Source organism: Hyla sarda, chromosome 2, assembly GCF_029499605.1.
Source record: "Hyla sarda isolate aHylSar1 chromosome 2, aHylSar1.hap1, whole genome shotgun sequence".
In the NCBI taxonomy this organism is placed as follows: Eukaryota; Metazoa; Chordata; class Amphibia; order Anura; family Hylidae; genus Hyla; species Hyla sarda.
The window spans coordinates 324,537,900-324,559,831 of NC_079190.1; the positions used below are offsets into that span (position 1 = coordinate 324,537,900).

Below are 21,932 nucleotides of genomic sequence, written 5' to 3' on the forward strand. Positions count from 1 at the left end.
CCCCCCGTCCCTGCAGATCAATACCTAACAGCTCCACCCCTCAGTCCCTGCAGATCAATACCTAACAGCTCCCCCCCAGTCCCTGCAGATCAATACCTAACAGCCCCCCCCGTCCCTGCAGATCAATACCTAACAGCTCCACCCCTCAGTCCCTGCAGATCAATACCTAACAGCTCCCCCCGTCCCTGCAGATCAATACCTAACAGCTCCCCCCCGTCCCTGCAGATCAATACCTAACAGCTCCCCCCCAGTCCCTGCAGATCAATACCTAACAGCTCCCCCCCCAGTCCCTGCAGATCAATACCTAACAGCTCCCCCCCCCCGTCCCTGCAGATCAATACCTAACAGCCCCCCCCCCCCCGTCCCTGCAGATCAATACCTAACAGCTCCACCCCTCAGTCCCTGCAGATCAATACCTAACAGCTCCCCCCCAGTCCCTGCAGATCAATACCTAACAGCCCCCCCCCGTCCCTGCAGATCAATACCTAACAGCTCCACCCCTCAGTCCCTGCAGATCAATACCTAACAGCTCCCCCCGTCCCTGCAGATCAATACCTAACAGCTCCCCCCCGTCCCTGCAGATCAATACCTAACAGCTCCCCCCCAGTCCCTGCAGATCAATACCTAACAGCTCCCCCCCCAGTCCCTGCAGATCAATACCTAACAGCTCCCCCCCCAGTCCCTGCAGATCAATACCTAACAGCTCCCCCCCGTCCCTGCAGATCAATACCTAACAGCTCCCCCCCAGTCCCTGCAGATCAATACCTAACAGCTCCCCCCCCAGTCCCTGCAGATCAATACCTAACAGCTCCCCCCCCCAGTCCCTGCAGATCAATACCTAACAGCCCCCCCTCCAGCAGAATAATACCTAACAGCACCCCCCTATACATACCCCAGTTGCTGCAGAGCAATACCTAAAAGTGCATCCACAGTCTCCAGTACCTGCAGAGCATTACATAACAGTGCCCCCTTAGTCCCTGCAGAGTATTGGAGAACAGTGCCCCCTTAGTTCATGCAAAGTATTGGATAACAGTGCCCCCTTAGTTCCTGCAGAGTATTGGATAACAGTGCCCCCTTAGTTCCTGCAGAGTATTGGATAACAGTGCCCCCTTAGTTCCTGCAGAGTATTGGAGAACAGTGCCCCCTTAGTTCCTGCAGAGTATTGGATAACAGTGCCCCCTTAGTTCCTGCAGAGTATTGGAGAACAGTGCCCCTTTAGTTCCTGCAGAGTATTGGATAACAGTGCCCCCTTAGTTCCTGCAGAGTATTGGATAACAGTGCCCCCTTAGTTCCTGCAGAGTATTGGATAACAGTGCCCCCTTAGTTCCTGCAGAGTATTGGAGAACAGTGCCCCCTTAGTTCCTGCAGAGTATTGGATAACAGTGCCCCCTTAGTTCCTGCAGAGTATTGGAGAACAGTGCCCCTTTAGTTCCTGCAGAGTATTGGATAACAGTGCCCCCTTAGTTCCTGCAGAGTATTGGATAACAGTGCCCCCTTAGTTCCTGCAGAGTATTGGATAACAGTGCCCCTTAGTTCCTGCAGAGTATTGGATAACAGTGCCCCCTTAGTTCCTGCAGAGTATTGGATAACAGTGCCCCCTTAGTTCCTGCAGAGTATTGCAGAACAGTGCCCCCTTAGTTCCTGCAGAGTATTGGATAACAGTGCCCCCTTAGTTCCTGCAGAGTATTGCAGAACAGTGCCCCCTTAGTTCCTGCAGAGTATTGCAGAACAGTGCCCCCTTAGTTCCTGCAGAGTATTGGATAACAGTGCCCCCTTAGTTCCTGCAGAGTATTGGATAACAGTGCCCCCTTAGTTCCTGCAGAGTATTGCAGAATAGTGCACCCAGAGTGTTGGTGCTCTTCTACTGGAATACGAAGCACTCACTGACACACTCCAGCAATGCTCCGCTGAAGAGAAACCATGAAAAAACTGCAGATTTAAAATAGCTCCGCCCTCACGAGGCCGGTCACATGGACATGACGTCATCAGAGGTCCTTTAGCCCACTAGGAAATAGCATCTACATTTTCTTCCCGGTGTTTCCGTCACTTATTCCGGTAGTTACTTCACCTACTGTAGAAGAAACAAGATGTCGACCCCAGACGCAATTGCATCTGACGAAGCAGAGGCGTCCAACAAATTTTCTTTCATGGCTGCCGTCAGCAAGACCCCAAAGAAGGTAATGACGTCACTTGTTCACTTGCCACACCCACTGGACGTTACGAGTGTGTGCGTCATTCTCACTTGTCCCCCGGGTCTGGGGGTTCGGTGTTCAGTTCCCCTTCTCCATGTTGTAGTGTGATAGGGGATCGTGTAGAACAGTGACACTATGTGTCAGTAATGGAGCCTGTGTTATGTATATAGTGTCACCTTCATACAATGAGCGCCAATGGAGGGGCAGGTTGTGTGGACACCGGATAAAGACAGTACAGACTTGACATACAGTTTCATTTATAGCCATGTACACACTTGTTTATCAAAACACTACATATATATTTATATTTCTTTAGACTCATGTTCACATGTGCGCTGGAGCTTTGTCACAGAATCTAATTACAATTAAATTAGCAAGTGGTAATATTATTGTCTGGTCAGATCCGGGTAAATATGCTATTATAGTCAATGGGATCAGTCTGTGTCTGTTGTGCAATGGATCATCCAGCTCTGTATTCTGGGCCCAGAAGGAGTCTGTTACATAGATGTGGATGAGGACTTCTTCCACAAATGGCTCCACACCTGTCTTCAGGTTGTGTGTGGTATTGCAGCTTAGTTCCCTTGACTAGAATGGAGCAAAGTGCAATACAATACACAACAGAACAGATGTGGGGCTGTTTTTTTTTTGGGAAGAAATTAGCTCTGTTTTTCTTTTCCTGTATAATCCTACTTTCACGCACAATAACCACAATGCATTTCAGAAATCAACCCCCTACCATATATCTGATCAGGGTTGTTGCTGCACAAAGCGCAAGGTTTTCTGTAAGGCTATGTTCACACAGTGGATTTTCTGCGGAAAATTTGGCAAAAGTTACTGCCCTACGGGGATTCCGCTGTCCCATTCTCACAGTGGAATTTCTGCTGCGTAAATTCCACATTCTGGATTCTGCAAGAATATAAGACCTGTCTTTTATTTTTGCAGAATTCTGTTGAACTCAATGGGGCTTTGAATTTTGGCAGAATTCTGTGTTTCCAGCGCACCAAAATTTCTGTCTAAATTCTGCTCAAATTCCTCAAGACTACAAAAAATCTGCAGGAGTTTGGCACAACGGAAATTGAGCAGAATAGCAGAATTTCCACATTCTTATGAATTTTTCTACCGTGTGAACGTACCCTAACAGTCAAAAAAAAATGTCTGCAAGATATCTGCTGAAAGTGAATCTTCCCTATGATCCATTCACATTGCAGAATATTTCTGCCCGGACATTCTGTCCACATCAGGTGCTGGAAGGACAAGCTGGCGCTAGAACCGCTCGGAAATTCGCCCTCTCTATAGACAGCAATGCATTTCCTAAGAGGAATGGAAGTCTGCTGCAATGGAATTTATCCACTGAATTCTGTAATACTGCTATATAGAAAAGAGAGGTTCTGAGCGTACAATCCCACCTCGATAAGGTGACCTCATTTTGGGAGTGTGTGTTTTTTTTAAATATAGTTATCTACATCTTTATCGTATTGTAATGTGTACTTTTTAATAAGGCTGCAGGTGTATTTTTCTTGCCGTCTGTTACAGTTATCAGGTGCATTGTTTGCTTGGCTTATTAAATAGAACTGACCTTGCAAGCTGGACATATGTTATCTGGAATTTGTCTAATACTGTACTGTGTTGTATGGATGCAGCCTTGAGGAACCAGTTCAAGATAACATGTCATTAAGTAATGAAGCTTATTACTACTGTATTACAAACTCTCTGGCCTCCTAGAATACACCCTTTGTAAGCAGGGAAGATTGGAAGTCATATTGCTGAAGATTTTGGTGACAGGCCTCTTCAAAGGGACTCTGTCAGATGTATATCTTGCTCAGAGCTCAAGTGTCAAGGAGGAATAACTGTAAGGCTAGGTTTCCACAGTTTTTTTTTTTTTTTTTTTTTTTTACAAAAATTGCCACGGATTTTCCTTGCGTTTTGGCAGTTTTTCCTTTGAATGGAAATTGCATTTTTGGCCCCTTTGGCATCTTTTTTCAAAGTTTGTTGGGTACCAAAAAAAAAAAAAAAAAGATGCAGTAGGGATGGAAAAAATGTATTTAAATTAAAAAAAATTTATAACGAAATTTTAATTAATTTTTAAACAGGGACCAATTTATGTGAGCGGACAGGGACCTAAAAATGTAGCCAACAATAATAGAAATGTAGAAAGGGGCCATTTAAATGTAAAAATAATATATTTTATATAATTTTGTAAAATTTTTATTAGTAATGTATTTTAATAATGTGTTTAAAGTGTGTATGTTTTTACTTTATTGATGGGAGCTGTAGTACCTGTACTAATAGACAGATCGCCCCAGGTGTCACTCCTGACACCCGATGCAATTGTCCTTTCTATTGCTGAGATGCTGAGCGGCTTTCTCCTGCACTCACATCTCTGTAGATCAGTGGTGTGAATTCATATTTTCTGCCCAGAGTGGTGATTGGCCGTATGTGGCAGCCAATCATCATTCTCAGAGGGAAATACGAATCAGTGATGTGAATTCTATTCACATCACTGGCCGGCTGGATTATAGTGCAGGGAAGCGAGTGCAGGAGAAAGCTGCGCCACATCTCAGGGATGAAGGATGATCACAGCAGGTGTCACTCCGGTCGTTGCGATCGTCCTGTATAATGTATAGATGCGGGCAGCACGGCCGCTCTTCTCTGGTCCCCTGCATTTACGTATGTATATCTATTATTCATATTTCCCCCAGACAGTTGTGATTGTCTGGAACCATCCAGCCAATCACAGCTCTCTGCGGAAAATATGAATCTGTGATGTAAAGAACTTCACATCGCAGAATACAGTGCAGGAGACCGAAGAAGAGCGTCCGTGCCCCCCGCTTCTATACATTATATAGGAGGATCGCAACAGGTGTCAGAAGTGACACCCGGGGCGATCTGTCTATTATTATAGACAGGTATTATTACTCCTATCATGTAACAACCTGTTCCATGCTGGGAGTAGTAGTACTACCTAAAATTTTTTACAAATAATGAAAAAAAAAGGGAAAAACACACACTTTATTAAGCACATTTTCAAAATACATTACTAATAAAAATGTTAACAAAATTAAATTTACAAAATATATTATTTTTACATTTAAATGGCCCCTTTCTACATTTATTTTATTGTCTGCTCCATTTTTAGTTCTCTGCCCGCCCACATAAATTGATCCTTGTTTAAAAATTAATATAAATTTGTTATAAAAAATATAAATTTTGGTAAATAGTATTTTTTGCATCCCTAATGTATCTTTTTTTATAGTACCTTATGAAATTTTAATAAAAAAGGTATTTCCATCCATTTTTTGGATCGCTAAAGTCCAAATAAAGAATAAAAACTTAAAAATAAAAGTTAAAACCCACATGACGTTTTTCTTGGCGTTTTTTCACTTTCATAGACTTCTATGGGAGGAAACTGCAAAGATTTTACTGAAAAATACACCAAAGTCTCAACAAGAGACATTTTTGAAAAACTGCCAAAGAACCCAAAATAGCTGAAAAATGTCAAAAGGATTAAAAAATGCCAAACTGAAAAACACCAAGTGGTTATGGCATTTTGTAGTTCCCTATTGACTTGCAGCTAACATCTGGCCGCAGCGTTTTTTCACCCAAAAAATACCATGTAGCAGAATGGGCGTTTTTATTTGTGGTTTTGCTAAAAAAAATTACTTGAAAACCTAGCCCCATCAGGGGATTAATATGGAAGGGGGGGTGGGGGGTAATGGCAAAAGGTGGTCAGGGGGGGGGGGGATAATGGCACAGGGGGATTAACATGGGGGGGGGGGGGGGATCATTACCCCCCTCCCCCTCCATCTTAATCCCCCTGTGCCATTATTCCCCCCTCTCTCTGATCCCCTTTTGCCATTATCTCCCCCCCCCAACTTAATGCCCTTGTGCCATTATTTCTCCCCCCCCCCCCTTACGAATCCCCCTGGACTAATATATGTATACAGACAATAACATCCCATACACCTAGTTTAACTTTTTTTTTTACATTACCCGGCCTGTTCGGGTATACAGCGCGCCCTGTCCTCAAAGTCCCGTTTGGCGAGACCGCACTGACGGGACCTCCTGCGCTGTGCGGCACCTCTGCCCAACGTCAGGGGGGCCATGTAAAGCTTTTAACTTTGAGCTCCATTGTCCTACAATAGCGCCGAATGTAGGTGTTCTGCAGGCACCTCGTCTTCGCTTCAGTGTGTATTCAATTCATTAGACCGGATGGTCTATTTATATATATATATATATATATATATATATATAATTAAAGAAGTAGGACGACATGGTGCTCTATATTTTAAAACACTACTAAGTGCGAACCTAATACAATAAAGATTGCACTTTTAATCTCACTTTTTTGATATATGGGAAATAAAGGGTTTTTTTTTGGGCTGCCTTTTTGGTAGTCTATGAGTTAGTGTTACAACGTCAGAGGATGTCACATGTCTGCATGGCACCCACGCAGCTCCCGTAAAGTAGCCACAGCTCCGGACATGGTACTTTACAGAGAGCTGCCGCGGCCATTCCCCGCTCTGTGCTGACAATTACTGGGAATGCATGGTCACCATTTGTCAGCTCATTGGCGTACCCCGGCAGAACCCATGACGTACCCCTAGGGGTACGCGTACCACTGGTTGAGAAACCTTGCCCTGAGGGTAGTGTCATATATAAAGGATCTGCAGCGTATTTTACGCTGCGGATCCGCCGGTGACCCGAGACATAGTGTGCCTCCAGCTGTTGTCCCGCCCCCCTGCTCACATCGGCAATCTGCCCCTCCGAGCAGCCACACTGGGGACTGAGAGTCACAGAATGCTCTCACAGTGTACTCAGACATTGCGGAGCAGCTGCGGATCCGTTACGTGTGACCCTACCCTAAGTTAGGGTGGCCACATTTCCTAACTGCCATTCAGGGACACTTACTTTCACAAGTGCATTTCGTCAAGACTCCACCCCTAGCCCACCTCTGCCCGACCCCTATTCCCGCCCAGTATGCATATGAATATTTGCCATAGAAAGGAATAGGGGGTGCAGTGCGCTTCAGGCTATGGGGTACTTTGAGGGATGGCAATGCCAATCACCTTAACTACACCAAGGGGGAGATTTATCAAAACTTGTGCAGAGGAAAAGTTGTCTAGTTGCCCATAGCAACCAGTCAAATTGCTTCTCTCATTTTTCGGAGGCCTTATCAAAAATGAAAGAAGCGATCTGCGAACTTTTCTTCTGGACAGGTTTTGATGAATTTCCCCCCAAGTGCTTTAAAACACTGAACTCCTCCTTTTTGTGCCAACTTGGGATCTCTGTCTGTGATACCCAGTCCAACTTGGCTCCAGCCTCCACTCACCTTTAACCTCTTCAGGACATAGGGCGTATGGATACGCCCTGCATCCCGAGTCCTTAAGGACACAGGACGTATCCATACGCCCGTGGGAATTCTGGCCCCCACCGCTAGCCGGTTGGGGACCGGAGCCGGATGCCTGCTGAAATCGTTCAGCAGGCATCCCGGCATATCGCCCAGGGGGGTCATTATGCCCCCCCATGTCGGCGATCGCCGCAGATCGCTGGACAATTCAGTCCAGCGATCTGCGGCGATTCCGGGTCAATCGGGTCTCCAGTGACCCGGTGACCCGGAATTACTGGCTGTTCGGGGCCGTCTCTGACGGCCCCGAACAGCCAGAGCCTGCAGGGGTGAGGTGGCACTGGTGCCACCTCACGATCGCCCTGATTCGTCGGCCGGATTACCGGCCGACCAATCAGGGCGCCTGCTGCGGGTGTCACTCCCGCACCCGCTCCGCCCCTTTTCCGGAGGACGTGACAGGGTGCGGCGTCAATGTTGGGATCGGGGCCCCAGGAGCAACGGCGGCGGCGGGACTGACCTCATGCGGCTGGATTGTTGGAGGTGAGTGACAGCCTCCTGCTGTTGCTTAGCAACAGCTCCCAGCATGCAAAAAGGGCATGCTGGGAGCTGTAGTTATGCAACAGCAGGAGGCAGACCACCACAACTCCCAGCATTCCCTTATGGGCATGCTGGGACTTATGGTTTTGCAACAGCTGGAGGCACATTTTTTTCTATGGAAAAGTGTACCTTCAGCTGATGTATAACTACAACTCCCAGCTTGCACAAACAGCTAAAGTGCATGCTGGGAGTTGTAGTGGTGCATCTGCTGGTTGCATAACTACAACTCCCAGCATGCCTGTTGGCTGTCGGTGACTGCTGAGAGTTGTAGTTTTGCAACAGCTGAAGGCACACTGGTTGTGAAACTCAGAGTTTTTTTTTAGCTAACTCAGTGTTTCACGACCGGTGTGCCTCCAGCTGTTGCAAACTACAACTCTCAGCAGTCACCGTACACCATGCACCGTACATGCTGGGAGTTGTAGTTTTGCAACAGCTGGAGGCACACTGGTTGTGAAACACTGAGTTAGGTCACAAACTCAGTGATACATAACCAGTGTGCCTACAGTTGTTGCAAAACTACAACTCTCACCAGTCACCGACAGCCAACGGGCATGCTGGGAGTTGTAGTTATGCAACAGCTGGATGTCCCCCCCCCCACCCAATGTGAATGTACAGGGTACACTCACATGGGCGGAGGATTACAGTAAGTATCTGGCTGCAAGTTTGAGCTGCCGTAAACTTTCTGCTGCAGCTCAAACTGCCAGCGAGAAACTACTGTGAACCCCCGCCCGTGTGACTGTACCCTAAAAACACTACACTACACTAGCACAAAAAATAAAATAAAAAGTAAAAAACACTACGTATACACATACCCCTACACAGCCCCCCTCCCCTCCCCAATAAAAATGAAAAACGTCTGGTACGCCACTGTTTCCAGAACGGAGCCTCCAGCTGTTGCAAAACAACTCCCAGTATTGTCGGACAGCCGTTGACTGTCCAGGCATGCTGGGAGTTTTGCAACAGCTGGAGGCACCCTGTTTGGGAATCACTGGCGTAGAATTCCCCTATGTCCACCCCTATGCAAGTCCCTAATTTAGGCCTCAAATGCACATGGCGCTCTCACTTTGGAGCCCTGTCGTATTTCAAGGCAACAATTTAGGGCCACATATGGGGTATCGCCGTACTCGGGAGAAATTGTGTTACAAATTTTGGGGGGTATTTTCTGCTTTTACCCTTTTTAAAAATGTAAATTTTTTGGGAAAACAAGCATTTTAGGTAAAAAAATTTTTTTTTTTTTTTACATATGCAAAAGTCGTGAAACACCTGTGGGGTATAAAGGTTCACTTAACCCCTTGTTACGTTCCCCGAGGGGTCTAGTTTCCAAAATGATATGCCATGTGGTTTTTTTTTTGCTGTCGTGGCACCATAGGGGCTTCCTAAATGCGGCATGCCCCCAGAGAAAAATTTGCTTTCAAAAAGCCAAATGTGACTCCTTCTCTTCCGAGACCTGTAGTGCACCAGCTGAGCACTTTTCACCCCCATATGGGGTGTTTTCTGAATCAGGAGAAATTGGGCTTCAAATTTTTAGGGGTATTTTCTGCTATTACCCTTTTTAAAAATTAAAAATTTTTGGGAAAACAAGCATTTTAGGTAAAAAAAAATTTTTTTTAAACATTTGCAAAAGTCGTGAAACACCTGTGGGGTATTAAGGTTCACTTTATCCCATGTTACATTCCCCGAGGGGTCTAGTTTCCAAAATGGTATGCCATGTGTTTTTTTTTTGCTGTTCTGGCACCATAAGGGCTTCCTAAATGCAACATGCCCCCCAAAAACCATTTCAGAAAAACGTACTCTCCAAAATCCCCTTGTCGCTCCTTCGCTTCTGAGCCCTCTACTGCGCCCGCCGAACACTTTACATAGACATATGAGATATGTGCTTACTCGAGAGAAATTGGGCTACAAATACAAGTAAAAATTTTGTCCTTTTACCCCTTGTAAAAATTAAAATTGGGTCTACACGAACATGCGAGTGTAAAAAATGAAGATTGTGAATTTTCTCCTTCACTTTGCTGCTATTTGTGTGAAACACCTAAAGGGTTAAAACACTTACTGAATGTCATTTTGAATACTTTGGGGGGTGCAGTTTTTATAATGGGGTCATTTATGGGGTATTTCTAATATGAAGACCCTTCAAATCCACTTCAAACCTGAACTGGTCCCTGAAAAATATTGAGTTTAAAAATTTTGTGAAAAATCGGAAAATTGCTGCTGACCGTTGAAGCCCTCTGGTGTCTTCCAAAAGTAAAAACACGTCAATGTTATGATGCAAACATAAAGTAGACATATTGTATATGTGAACAAAAAAAAAATGTATTCGTAATATCCATTTTCCTTACAAGCAGAAAGCTTCAAAGTTAGAAAAATGCAAAATTTTCAAATTTTTCATCAAATTTATGGATTTTTCACCAAGAAAGGATGCAAATATCGACAAAAATTTACCACTATGTTAAAGTAGAATATGTCACGAAAAAACAATCTCGGAATCAGAATGATAACTAAAAGCATCCCAGAGTTATTAATGTTTAAAGTGACAGTGGTCAGATGTGCAAAAAACGCTCCGGTCCTTAAGGCCAAAATGGGCTCCGTCCTGAAGGGGTTAATGGGGTACTCTGGTGGAAAACTTTTTTTTTTTTTTTTTTAAATCAACTGGTGCCAGAAAGTTTAACAGATTTGAAAATGACTTCTATTAAAAATTCTTAATCCTTCCAGTACTATTAGCTGCTGTATACTACAGAGGAAATTCTCTTCGATTTGGGATTTCTTTTCTGTCACGACCACAGTGCTCTCTGCTGACACCTCTGTCCATTTGGGGAAATGTCCAGAGCAGCATATGTTTGCTATGGGGATTTTCTTCTGCTCTGGACAGTTCCTAAAATGGACAGAGGTGTCAGCAGAGAGCACTGTGGTCGTGACAGAAAAGAAATCCCAAATAGAAAATAAATTGTTCTGTAGTTTACAGCTGCTAATAAGTACTGAGAGGATTATAAAATTTTAATAGAAGTAATTTAAATATCTGTTTAACTTTCTGGTACCAGTTTATTTAAAAAAAAAAAGTTTTTCAACTCATCTCATATAGTATATCATATAGTGAGCGGTGAAAGGCAGGTAGAAAATAGCAACTAGTCCATTTATAAGCCACACACTTTACCTTTTTTGCCTCCTGCTTGGGTGAGGCTGAGGCCTCTTAGATTTATTACAGAAATAGCACAGCAGCACAGAGTATTTCTGGAGGGAACTGTAGTGAGGCAGACTGTCTGAAATACTCTGTGCTGCTGGGAAGCCTACTCCATCTTCTACCTGCCTTTCACTGCCCCCTACATGACGGCACAGTCAGAGATATGTTTATTTCACATATAACTTATAAGTCAGACTGGGCCATCATGTAGGGAGCGGTGAAAGGCAGGTAGAAGATACATACAACTATACAATTCATAAGCCACCCACCTTGCCAGGCTAGCCTGTTTATGTGTCCATGCAGATGCCGACTGAGAAAGCTGGCAGAGAGATCAGGGCACTTCTTCGGCAGGGCTCTGTACACCGAGGACAAGCAGGGCTCTGTATAACGAGGACAAGCAGGGCTCTGTACACCGAGGACAAGCAGGGCTCTGTACACCGAGGACAAGCAGGGCTCTGTACACCGAAGACAAGCGGGGCTCTGTACACCGAGGACAAGCGGGGCTCTGTACACCGAGGACAAGCGGGGCTCTGTACACCGAGGACAAGCGGGGCTCTGTACACCGAGGACAAGTGGGGCTCTGTACACCGAGGACAAGCGGGGCCCTGTACACCGAGGACAGGCGGGGCCCTGTACACCGAGGACAGGCGGGGCCCTGTACACCGAGGACAGGCGGGGCCCTGTACACCGAGGACAGGCGGGGCCCTGTACACCGAGGACAGGCGGGGCCCTGTACACTGAGGATAAGCAGGGCTCTGTACACTGTGTACAGAGCCCCTGCTTGGCCTCAGTGTACAGAGCCCTGCTTGTCCTCATTGTAAAGGGCCCTGCTTGTCCTCAGTGTACAGGGCCCCGCTTGTCCTTAGTGTACATGGCCCTGCTTGTCATTAGTGTACATGGCCCTGCTTGTCATTAGTGTACAATGCCCCGCTTGTCCTCGGTGTACAGTGCCCCGCCTGTCCTCGGTGTACAGAGCCCTGCTTGTGCTCGGTGTACAGAGCCCCTGCTTGTCCTCCGTGTACAGAGCCCTGCCGAAGAAGTGCCCTGATCTCTCTGCCAGCTTTCTCAGTCGGCATCTGCATGGACACACAAACTGGCTAGCCTGGCAAGGTGGGTGGCTTATGAATTGTATAGTTGTATGTATCTTCTACCTGCCTTTCACCGCTCCCTACATAATGGCCCAGTCTGACTTATAAGTTATATGCGAAATATAACATATCTCTGACTGTGCCGTCATGTAGGGGGCAGTGAAAGGCAGGTAGAAAATGGAGTAGGCTTCCCAGCAGCACAGAGTATTTCAGACAGTCTGCCTCACTACAGTTCCCTCCAGAAATACTCTGTGCTGCTGTGCTATTTCTGTAATAAATCTAAGAGGCCTCAGCCTCACCCAAGCAGAGACCATTGTGGTCGTGACAGAAAAGAAATCCCAAATCGAAGACAATTTCCTCTGTAGTATACAGCAGCTAATAGTACTGGAAGGATTAAAAATTTTGATTAGAAGTAATTTACAAATTTGTTAAACTTTCTGGCACCAGTTGATTTAAAAAAAAAAAAAAAATTTCCACTGGAGTACACCTTTAAAGGTGAGTGGAGGCTGGAGCCAAGTTGGAGTGGGTATCACAGACAGAGATCCCAAGTTGGCACAAAAAAAAGGAGTTCAGTGTTTTAAGGCACTTGGGGGGGAAATTCATCAAAACCTGTCCAGAAGAAAAGTTGCTGAGTTGCCCATGGCAACCAATCCGATCGCTTCTTTCATTTTTGAAAAAGCCTCCGAAAAATGAGAGAAGCAATTTGACTGGTTGCTATGGGCAACTAGACAACTTTTCCTCTGCACAAGTTTTGATAAATCTCCCCCTCGGTGTAGTTAAGGTGATTGGCATTGCCATCCCTCAAAGTACCCCATAGCCTGAAGCGCACTGCAACCCCTATTCCTTTCTATGGCAAATATTCATATGCATACTGGGCGGAAATAGGGGCGGGGCAGTTGTGGGGCTAGGGGTGGAGTCTTGACGAAATGCACTTGTGGAAGTAAGTGTCCCTGAATGGCAGTTAGGAAATGTGGTCACCATACTTTGTGTACAGGACCCCGCTTGTCCTTACTGTACAGGGTCCCGCTTGTCCTCAGTGTACAGAGCCCCGCTTGTCCTCGGAGGACAAGCGGGGCCCTGTACACTGAGGAAAAGCAGGGTTTTGTACCTGAGGACAAGCGGGCCCTGAACAAGAGAGAGCGCGAGCAAAGCGGCGGACGCACAGTGAGCTCCGACGTGGTGATGTGACCTCACGTCGAAGCACTGCAGCGCCACGCCGGAGTTCAAAGAGCCTCTCCCAGGGCTGCTGTGGCTGTTTGGGAGATGCCAAACAGCAGCCAGCAGCACCGTTCTCCGGGCTCGGGTGTGTGCCCGGCCCGGGTCCGGGTGTGTGCCGGCAATTAGCCGGCAAGGGCCCCTTTTCCCCGTCAGGGCCTTCGGAAGAGGGCCGAATGGACCGGCCTGTCGGTCCGCCCCTGGAAGTGACTATCTGTCACAGCACAGCAGCGGTCGGCGGCTCACGGGCTCAGATCATTCCGATCCTGGTCACCCTACCCTAAGTATGCTTAAAATGACCCTATTTGGACCCCTTTTAACCTTATTCTTTTATCAAAGGGGGCTGTATAAGGGATCATCTTTTGCACAGTGATCTGGAGTTTTATCGGTACCATTTTAGTTTAGATGGGACTTTTTGATCACTTTTTTTTATTTTATTTCTGGAATATGAAGTGACCAAAAATCCCTTGCGCTGTTCATTACGTGCGATTACACATGATCAAACATGTTCGGTTGAGCTGCAGTCTCCTGAAAGTAATGGCAGTTGGTCTTCACTGAGCATGCAAGCAAGGGGGATTGTGGGAAAGTGATGCCTGGCAACAGCAGGGTCACTGTTCATAAAGGAAGTGATCAGATCTATGGGGAGAGCTATTCTACATGGATGTAAGTTACTTTACTTTAAGAGGACCTGTGGGTAACCCCCCCAGAACTTAGATGACTTATCATTAACCCTTTAAGGACACAGGCAGTTTTCATTTTTGCCTTTTCGTTTGTTCCTCCTGGCCTTCTAAGAGCCAAAACTCTTAAATTTTTCCATCCACAGACCCATATAAGGGCTTTTTGTTTTTTTTGCGCAACCAATTGTAATTTTAATGACACAAAGTGGTAAATGTATGGTAAAAAAAAAAAAATTATATATATATATATATATATATATATATATATATTATTTGTGTGTGGTGGGGGGTTGAAAGAAAAAGCGCAGTTCTGCAACTTTTGGGAGGGTTTAGTTTTTATGCAGGTCACGTCATGGTAAAAGTGATATGTTCTCTTTATACTGTAGGTCAATGTGATTAAAACAATACTCTTTATATAGTCTTTGACCCTCTCACTTTTTTAATTTTTCTCTATACGGAGATGAGGGACCATTTTTTGTGCCGTGATCGGTATCCGTACCTTTTTTGTTTGGAGGGGACTTTTAAGCAATGTATGATGTGACCAAATTTTGGGATTTTAAAAAAATTGATGCTGAGCCAGGCTGCATTCTCAATCCTCAGATCACCATGATCATGTCATGGGGGTCCAATGAGCACTCTGAGGTTACTGTCATTTGGATTGTAATACCAAATTGATCACAGCAACTGAAATAGTTAATGATGGAGTGGTGAATGCCAGGCTACTAATATAAAGAGAGCAGTGGCGTTGCCAGGGGAGGGGCAGAGGGGGCCATGCCCCCCCCCTACATCCTGTTGTGTCCCCCATGTGCCTCCCAATTAAATTGCTCCCAGTTAGTCTGCCTATCTCGAGTTTACAGCTCCAGACGTTCTACCCCCTTCTCTTGTCACGCAGAAGCCGCAATCAGATGGGGCAGGGACACTGGCGCATTAAAAGCAGAGGGCAGAGGTGCCCCGTGCAGGCACTCACGTCTACTTTTTGCCCCTGAGGTAACCCCCCCCCAATCTGGCCGTGTGGAGGCCGACAAGGTGCGCCGGTGTAGCGGATTGGATAGTCTGCAGGTGCTGCCTCCGACCTGGCCACATCACCTGATCAACAGCAGGCCACGGCGCTGATTTCATGGTGACCGCAGGTGAGTGGACTGGGGGTGCTGATGGGGCAGGGGTTGTATATGTATGAATAATTTGTGTGTATGGATGAATGATGTGTGTGCATATAATGACTGTATGATAGATGGATGAATGCACGAAATATGGCACAACCAGGATAAAATATGCAACAGAGCAAAGAGAAGAAGGCATGGACCACGCCTTCTTCTCTTTGCTCTGTTGCATATTTTATCCGGGTTGTGCCATATATCATGTGGCTTTTATATGGTTACAATAAAAGATGACCACTGGCTGACATCTATCCATTATGTATGTATTTATAATGTGTTTATGTACGATATATGTTTGTTCGATAGATGAGTGTATGATAGATGTATGTATGATGTGTGTATGTATGATGTATGCATGTGTGTATTATAAATGTGCATATGATGTATGTATGTGGTGTGTATACATGCATCATGTGCATGTGTGTATGATAGATGTATGATGTGTGTATGCTGCTACTACTACTACCAAAAAAGGGCTGCTGTTGCTGCTACTACCTAAAGGAGGCTGCTGCTACTACCTAAAAGGGGTCTGCTGCTACTACCTAAAAGTGTGTTGCTGCTACTACTGCCTAAAGGGGGCTGCTGCTACTACTACTGGCTAAAAGAGGCTGCTGCTACTATTACCTAAAGGGGGTCTGTTGCTATTACTACCTAAAGGGGGCTGCTGCTACTACTACCTAAAGGGGTCTCTGCTGCTACTACTGCCTAAAAGGGCTGCTACTATTACTGCTTTAAAGGGGCTGCTACTTCTACATAAAGGGGGCTTCTACTACTACCTGGGGGGGGGGGGGCGGGGGAGTTCTACAACTAACTAGGGGAGGCTGCTGCTGCTACTACCTAAAGGGGGGCTGCTCCTACTGCTATATGTGGGGGCTGCTACTACTGGGACTTACCTTCAGGGAGTAACCCCTACTTATAGGAGGCTGCTACTGCCAACAGGGATTTACTACCTACAGGGGGCAGCTAAATTCACAGGGACCTACCTACTGGGGTCACCTCCGTAATTGGGGAAACTACTTACTGAAGTGACCTAACTACTTAATAGGGAGGGCCTACCTACTCTTCCCCAACCCACTCATCTACCCACTCTACTGTGTGAGACACCATGGTGTTATTACTTTTTGGAGCGATATAAGTGCTCGGAAAATTTAGGGCTTTGCGAGAAACTTTCTACTTTTTTTTTTTTTTTAAAGAAAAGAAAAGTGTTTCTACTTCCTTTCTATGCCCCTTAGTTCCTGAGATATAGGGATTTTGTTATGTAGTTGACTGTTCATATTGTTCACCGAGAAACTTCATTGCAAAATAGACTGTGATTGCTAGGTTGGGGGGGGGGGGTGTATATAGAGACGGAGGAGGTATGAATCATGTTCAAGGGCTGTTCCTGGAGCGAATGGTGGTTGCCAAACTTATAAAATCTCCTTTATTAGCCAAGTGTCAAAGAGGTAGTGCCGAGCTGCTCAAGTGCCACATCCTGGTACGCCTCCTGGCTTGTCCTCACTTCCTAGCCTTTCCTTGATTGACGTACAGGGCTTGTAAAGCAATCAATGATTGGCTGGGAGGTAAGGGCATGAAAGAAGGCCTGCCAGGGTGTGTAGCATGTGAGAAGCCTGACACCACCTCTAGACACTACAGATTTTCCACTGCACATTAGTGATATCGCTTACTGTCCGTGGCAGAATATTGATTCCCATAATTTCCTTATGGGAACTGTGCATTGTAAATTCTGTAGTGTGAACAGACGCTAACAGCTATCTAGTGGTGTTTCCAGCTCTTAGCAGCAAATAGAGGTGACAGATTCCCTTAGCAATTTGCCTGTATAAATAAGGCCTAACAAAATACAGCACTGCTTCTGACATTTGTGATTTTTTACATTGGTTAGTGCATATAATAACATATTGTTATCAGACTGAGTGCAGTCTTTACAAATGTGTGGGAAAGGTCTTTGTTGTGAGCTTGTGTACATAATATTCAACCAAAAGGAATTAAGAAATCTGTAGAATTATAGCTCTGTGGGTTCCTATTGTGTTGTGCTGTAGAGGAAAGGTTATATTCTGCAGAAGAGGAAGGTCGGAGAGGACAATAAACCATTTTAATTAAGCTTCTGTTTATAGACTGTGACATAGAGCCTTGTAGTGTCCCCTCAGAGCCTGCTAATGTTTTCCTGCTGGCACAAATGACACGCTAATACCACTTGTAACGTAACACAGTTCACTGAGATTTAAAGGGGGTTTACAGTATTATGCTTCCTGAGCAGCGAAAGCTGGCTCCTGTACTTATGTGTATATTAAGTACATATGTAACTATGTACTGTACTTAAAGAGTACCTGTCACCAGAGTAAACTTTTAATATTTATGTAATTATAAAACACTTTCCTATTTAATTTCTGTTAAAGGGAACCAATCAGCAGATGTTAGCATATAGATTGCTCGACAACGCGTTATATTTTTGCCCCCCAGGGATGGTGAAGATATTAAGCTATAAAGTCCCCCCGACCGCCCCGCAAGTAGCCCCCTGGGGATGGTGAGGATAACGATTTTAGCATATATAACGCATTGTCAAGCATTATAAAGATTGAGAATTTTAAAGGGAACCACTCAGCAGATTTTAGCATATATATGTTTTTAATGTGATTGAAAAAACGGCCACTAGGTGGCTCTGTGCTGTTTCCTGCACAATTCAAACAGTTAATTTGGTCTCCTCCCATCCTGGCAGCAGACCAAACTCAGGAGGTGTGTGCGGGGCACAGCTCTTGCAGGCTTCAGTGATGTCACGCCTGCTGGTGAATGCCCATTTTCTCCTGCCAGGAGCTCACACAATTTGAGCAAGGGGAAAGGTATGATTTTTAAAGCAGGAGAGGTGTTAGGCGTAGTTAGGGAATATAATCTGAGTTAGTTTAGAAAATATGGTTTGATGACAGGTACTCTTTAACCTCTTAAGGAAGCAGGGCATACCTGTACGCCCTGAGGACAATTGTAAACATATACATATTCCTGTATGTAGTTATGATTTTTTCCAGAAGTACGACAAAATCAAACCTATATAAGTAGGTTAACATTTTAATCGTATGGACCTACAGAATAATGATAAGGTAATTTTTACCGAAAAATGTACTACGTAGAAACGGAAGCCCCCAAAAGTTACAAAATGGTGGGGATTTTTTTCAGTTTTGTCGCACAATGAATTTTTTTTTTCGTTTCGCAGTAGTTTTTGGGTAAAATGAATTATGTCATTACAAAGAAGAATTGGTGACGCAAAAAATAAGCCATCATATGGATTTTTAGGTGCAAAATTGAAAGAATTATGATTTTTTAAATGTAAGGAGGAAAAAACTAAAATGCAAAAACAGAAAAACCCTCAGTCCTTAAAGGGAACCAATCATCAGATTTTACCCTATAGAACGCTTGGCAAAGCGTTATATAGGGTAAAATCTTTATTTTCGCCATACCCGGGGGATGCTCCTGCCCTCAGGGATGGGGAAGATATGAAGTTATAAACTTGTCACCGCCGCCGCCGTAAGTAGTCTCCTGGGCGGGAAGCTCTTCTCCCGTTCTTCGGCCGGCAGCGACGTCCCCTCCGCTTGATTGATGGGCCGCGTCATTGTTCCGCTCACTGAACAGACGGAGCAGAGTGATGACCATCAATCAAGCGGAGGGGGCGTCGCTGCCGGCCGAAGAACGGGAGTAGATGAGAGGAGCTCCCCGCCCAGGTGACTACTTACGGCGGCGGCGGTGACTAGTTTATAACTTCATATCTTCACTATCCCTGGGGGCAGGAGCATCCCCCGGGAAAGCGTTATATAGGGTAAAATCTGATGATTGGTTCCCTTTAAGGGGTTAATATACACTGAATGGACATTCATGTAATAGCATGTTGCTGGAATATCGGCTGGAAGTACTGACATGTTCTGAACAGCCCATTCTCTCTTGTCCTAGAAATACTATATAGGACTTAAGAAAGACTCTGGCAATGCAAGAAATAAGCAGCAAAGTAAACGTACCCCAAGTGCAGCAAGTAATAGATCAATACCATAGAACTTCCTTCCTCTAATTCGTGCCATAGAGTATTAGTGAGAGTCTGTCTCTCAGGAAGGTGTTTCTGTTACTATTACAATCAGTGTCACAGAATCTACTCATAGTGATTCAGCATTGTGATTCAGGGGACATGTATGATATAGTAGCTGATCATTGTATAAGTGTGCTTATTATATACCTGGAGTTCTATAGGCCCCAGGGCAAATTTTTGGACCAGAGCCCCCTCTTCCCCACAAAAGCATTGCTAGAAAATATAAATGTTTTATAAAATGTTTTTTTTTTACCACCCAAGCAATATGCATATATATATATATATATATATATATATATATATATATATATTATTTTTTTTTTTTTTTCAGTCTTAATATGCATAGAAGATGATTATATGTATGATCTACTTCTAAACAATAGTCATGTAGGCCTAGATTTATCAAACTGTGTGAGAGAAAAAAATTACGAAATTGCTAATTAATAATACCAGTATCCAAGAAACAAATATCACTATCATCATACTGTTCCTGAACAAATCCCGTAGACCAGCATTACTAATAATACAATTAATACTATGCAAAATATACATATTACCAATGATAAGATTTTATTATAAGAGCCATATAAAACTACCACATAGTAACTATTGTCACCATATTGTTACTGAATTAAAGGGGTATTCCAGGAAAAAACTTTTTTTTATATATCAACTGGCTCCAGAAAGTTAAACAGATGACACCTGTCTCGGGAAACGCCCAGTTTAGAAGAGGTTTGCTATGGGGATTTGCTTCTAAACTGGGCGTTTCTTGAGACAGGTGTCATCAGAGAGGACTAAGACAGAAAAGAACAACCTTAACTTCAGAAGCTCATAAGTACTGAAAGGATTAAGATTTTTTAATAGAAGTAATTTACAAATCTGTTTAACTTTCTGGAGCCAGTTGATATATAAAAAAAAAGTTTTTTCCTGGAATACCCCTTTAAGTCAACTATATACAGAGTACAGTGGTCCCTCAACATACAATATTAATTGGTTCCAGGAGGACCATTGTATGTTGAGACCATCATATGTTGAGTACACATATCTATGGAAAACTGGTAATTTGTTCCAGGACGACCATTGTATGTTTAGTTGTATGTAGGTCCATAGGATTAAAATGATACCCAACTTATATAGGTTTGATTTTGTTTTACTTCTGTTAAAAAATTATAACTGTATGCACGAAAATTAGTATGTGTAAAAATGTCATCTTCTGACCCCTATAACGTTTTTATTTTTCTGTATACGGGGATGTGTGAGGGCCCCCTTCATGTCTATGGGAGGGGGCGTAACGGCGATCCACCCCACTGGACCACCAAGGAGCATTTACATCACCCTTTTGATGCCGCTGTCAGCTTTGACAGTGGCAATCTAAAAGGTTATTAGCTGGCCGCGGCAATCGCCGCATGTCGGCTGTTAAAGGAGTACTATGGCACTTTTTTTAAATTAACCCAACGTGCCAGGGGTGCAAAATGAAACAGAACAAACTTTAACTAACCTGCCTACATTCCCCCGTTGCTCTGATGTCGGTGTCCCGTTCTCTGGTCCCTGTCTTCTTCCGCTTCCTGCGTATGACCGGCCGCAGCAATGTCCCATTGCTGCGGCTGGTGATACGCTGAGAGCAGCGTGACTCGCTGACCCGCAGGAAGCGGAAGAAGACAGGGACTAGAGAACAGGACACAGACATCGGAGCAACAAGAGAACGTAGGCAGGTGACTTAACCCCTTAACGACGCAGGACGTATATTTACGTCCTGCGCCGGCTCCTGCGATATGAAGCGGGATCGCGCCGCGATCCTGCATCATATCGCGTCGGTCCCGGCGCTCATCAACGGCCGGGACCCGCGGCTAATACCACACATCGCCGATCGCGGCGATGTGCGGTATTAACCCTTTAGAAGCGGCGGTCAAAGCTGACCGCTGCTTCTAAAGTGAAACTGAAAGTGACCCGGCTGCTCAGTCAGGCTGTTCGGGACCGCCGCGGTGAAATCGCGGCGTCCCGAACAGCTGACCGGACACCGGGAGGGCCCTTACCTGCCTCCTCGGTGTCCGATCGACGAATGACTGCTCCGTGCCTGAGATCCAGGCAGGAGCAGTCAAGCGCCGATAATGCTGATCACAGGCGTGTTAATACACGCCAGTGATCAGCATAGGAGATCAGTGTGTGCAGTGTTATTTAACCCCTTCCCTAATAAAAGTTTGAATCACCCCCCTTTTCCCATAAAAAAAAATAAAACAGTGTAAAAAAAAAAAAAAAAAACATATGTGGTATCGCCGCGTGCGTAAATGTCCGAACTATAAAAATATATCATTAATTAAACCGCACGGTCAATGGCTTACGCGCAAAAAAATTCCAAAGTCCAAAAAAACGTATTTTGGTCACTTTTTATACCATTAAAAAAATTTATAAAAAGTGATCAAAAAG

General features: G+C 44.8%; 1 protein-coding gene across 13 annotated transcripts in view; it reads left to right on the top strand.

Annotated features, from left to right (window-relative positions):
* Nucleotides 1–1,848: 1,848 nt before the first annotated feature.
* AHCYL1 (adenosylhomocysteinase like 1) overlaps nucleotides 1,849–21,932 on the top strand; it is a 107,864-nt gene continuing 87,780 nt past the window's right edge. For 4 of the 13 annotated variants that reach the window (XM_056557918.1, XM_056557920.1, XM_056557919.1 and 1 more), the window contains exon 1: nucleotides 14,139–14,274. In XM_056557918.1, the coding sequence (XP_056413893.1) occupies nucleotides 14,269–14,274 (6 nt within the window). In that variant the 5' untranslated portion in view covers nucleotides 14,139–14,268. Of the gene's footprint in view, nucleotides 2,178–14,138; nucleotides 14,275–15,257; nucleotides 15,419–21,932 lie in introns of those variants that run through there. The other 9 variants (XM_056557914.1, XM_056557915.1, XM_056557910.1 and 6 more) reach the window with 7 other exon arrangements.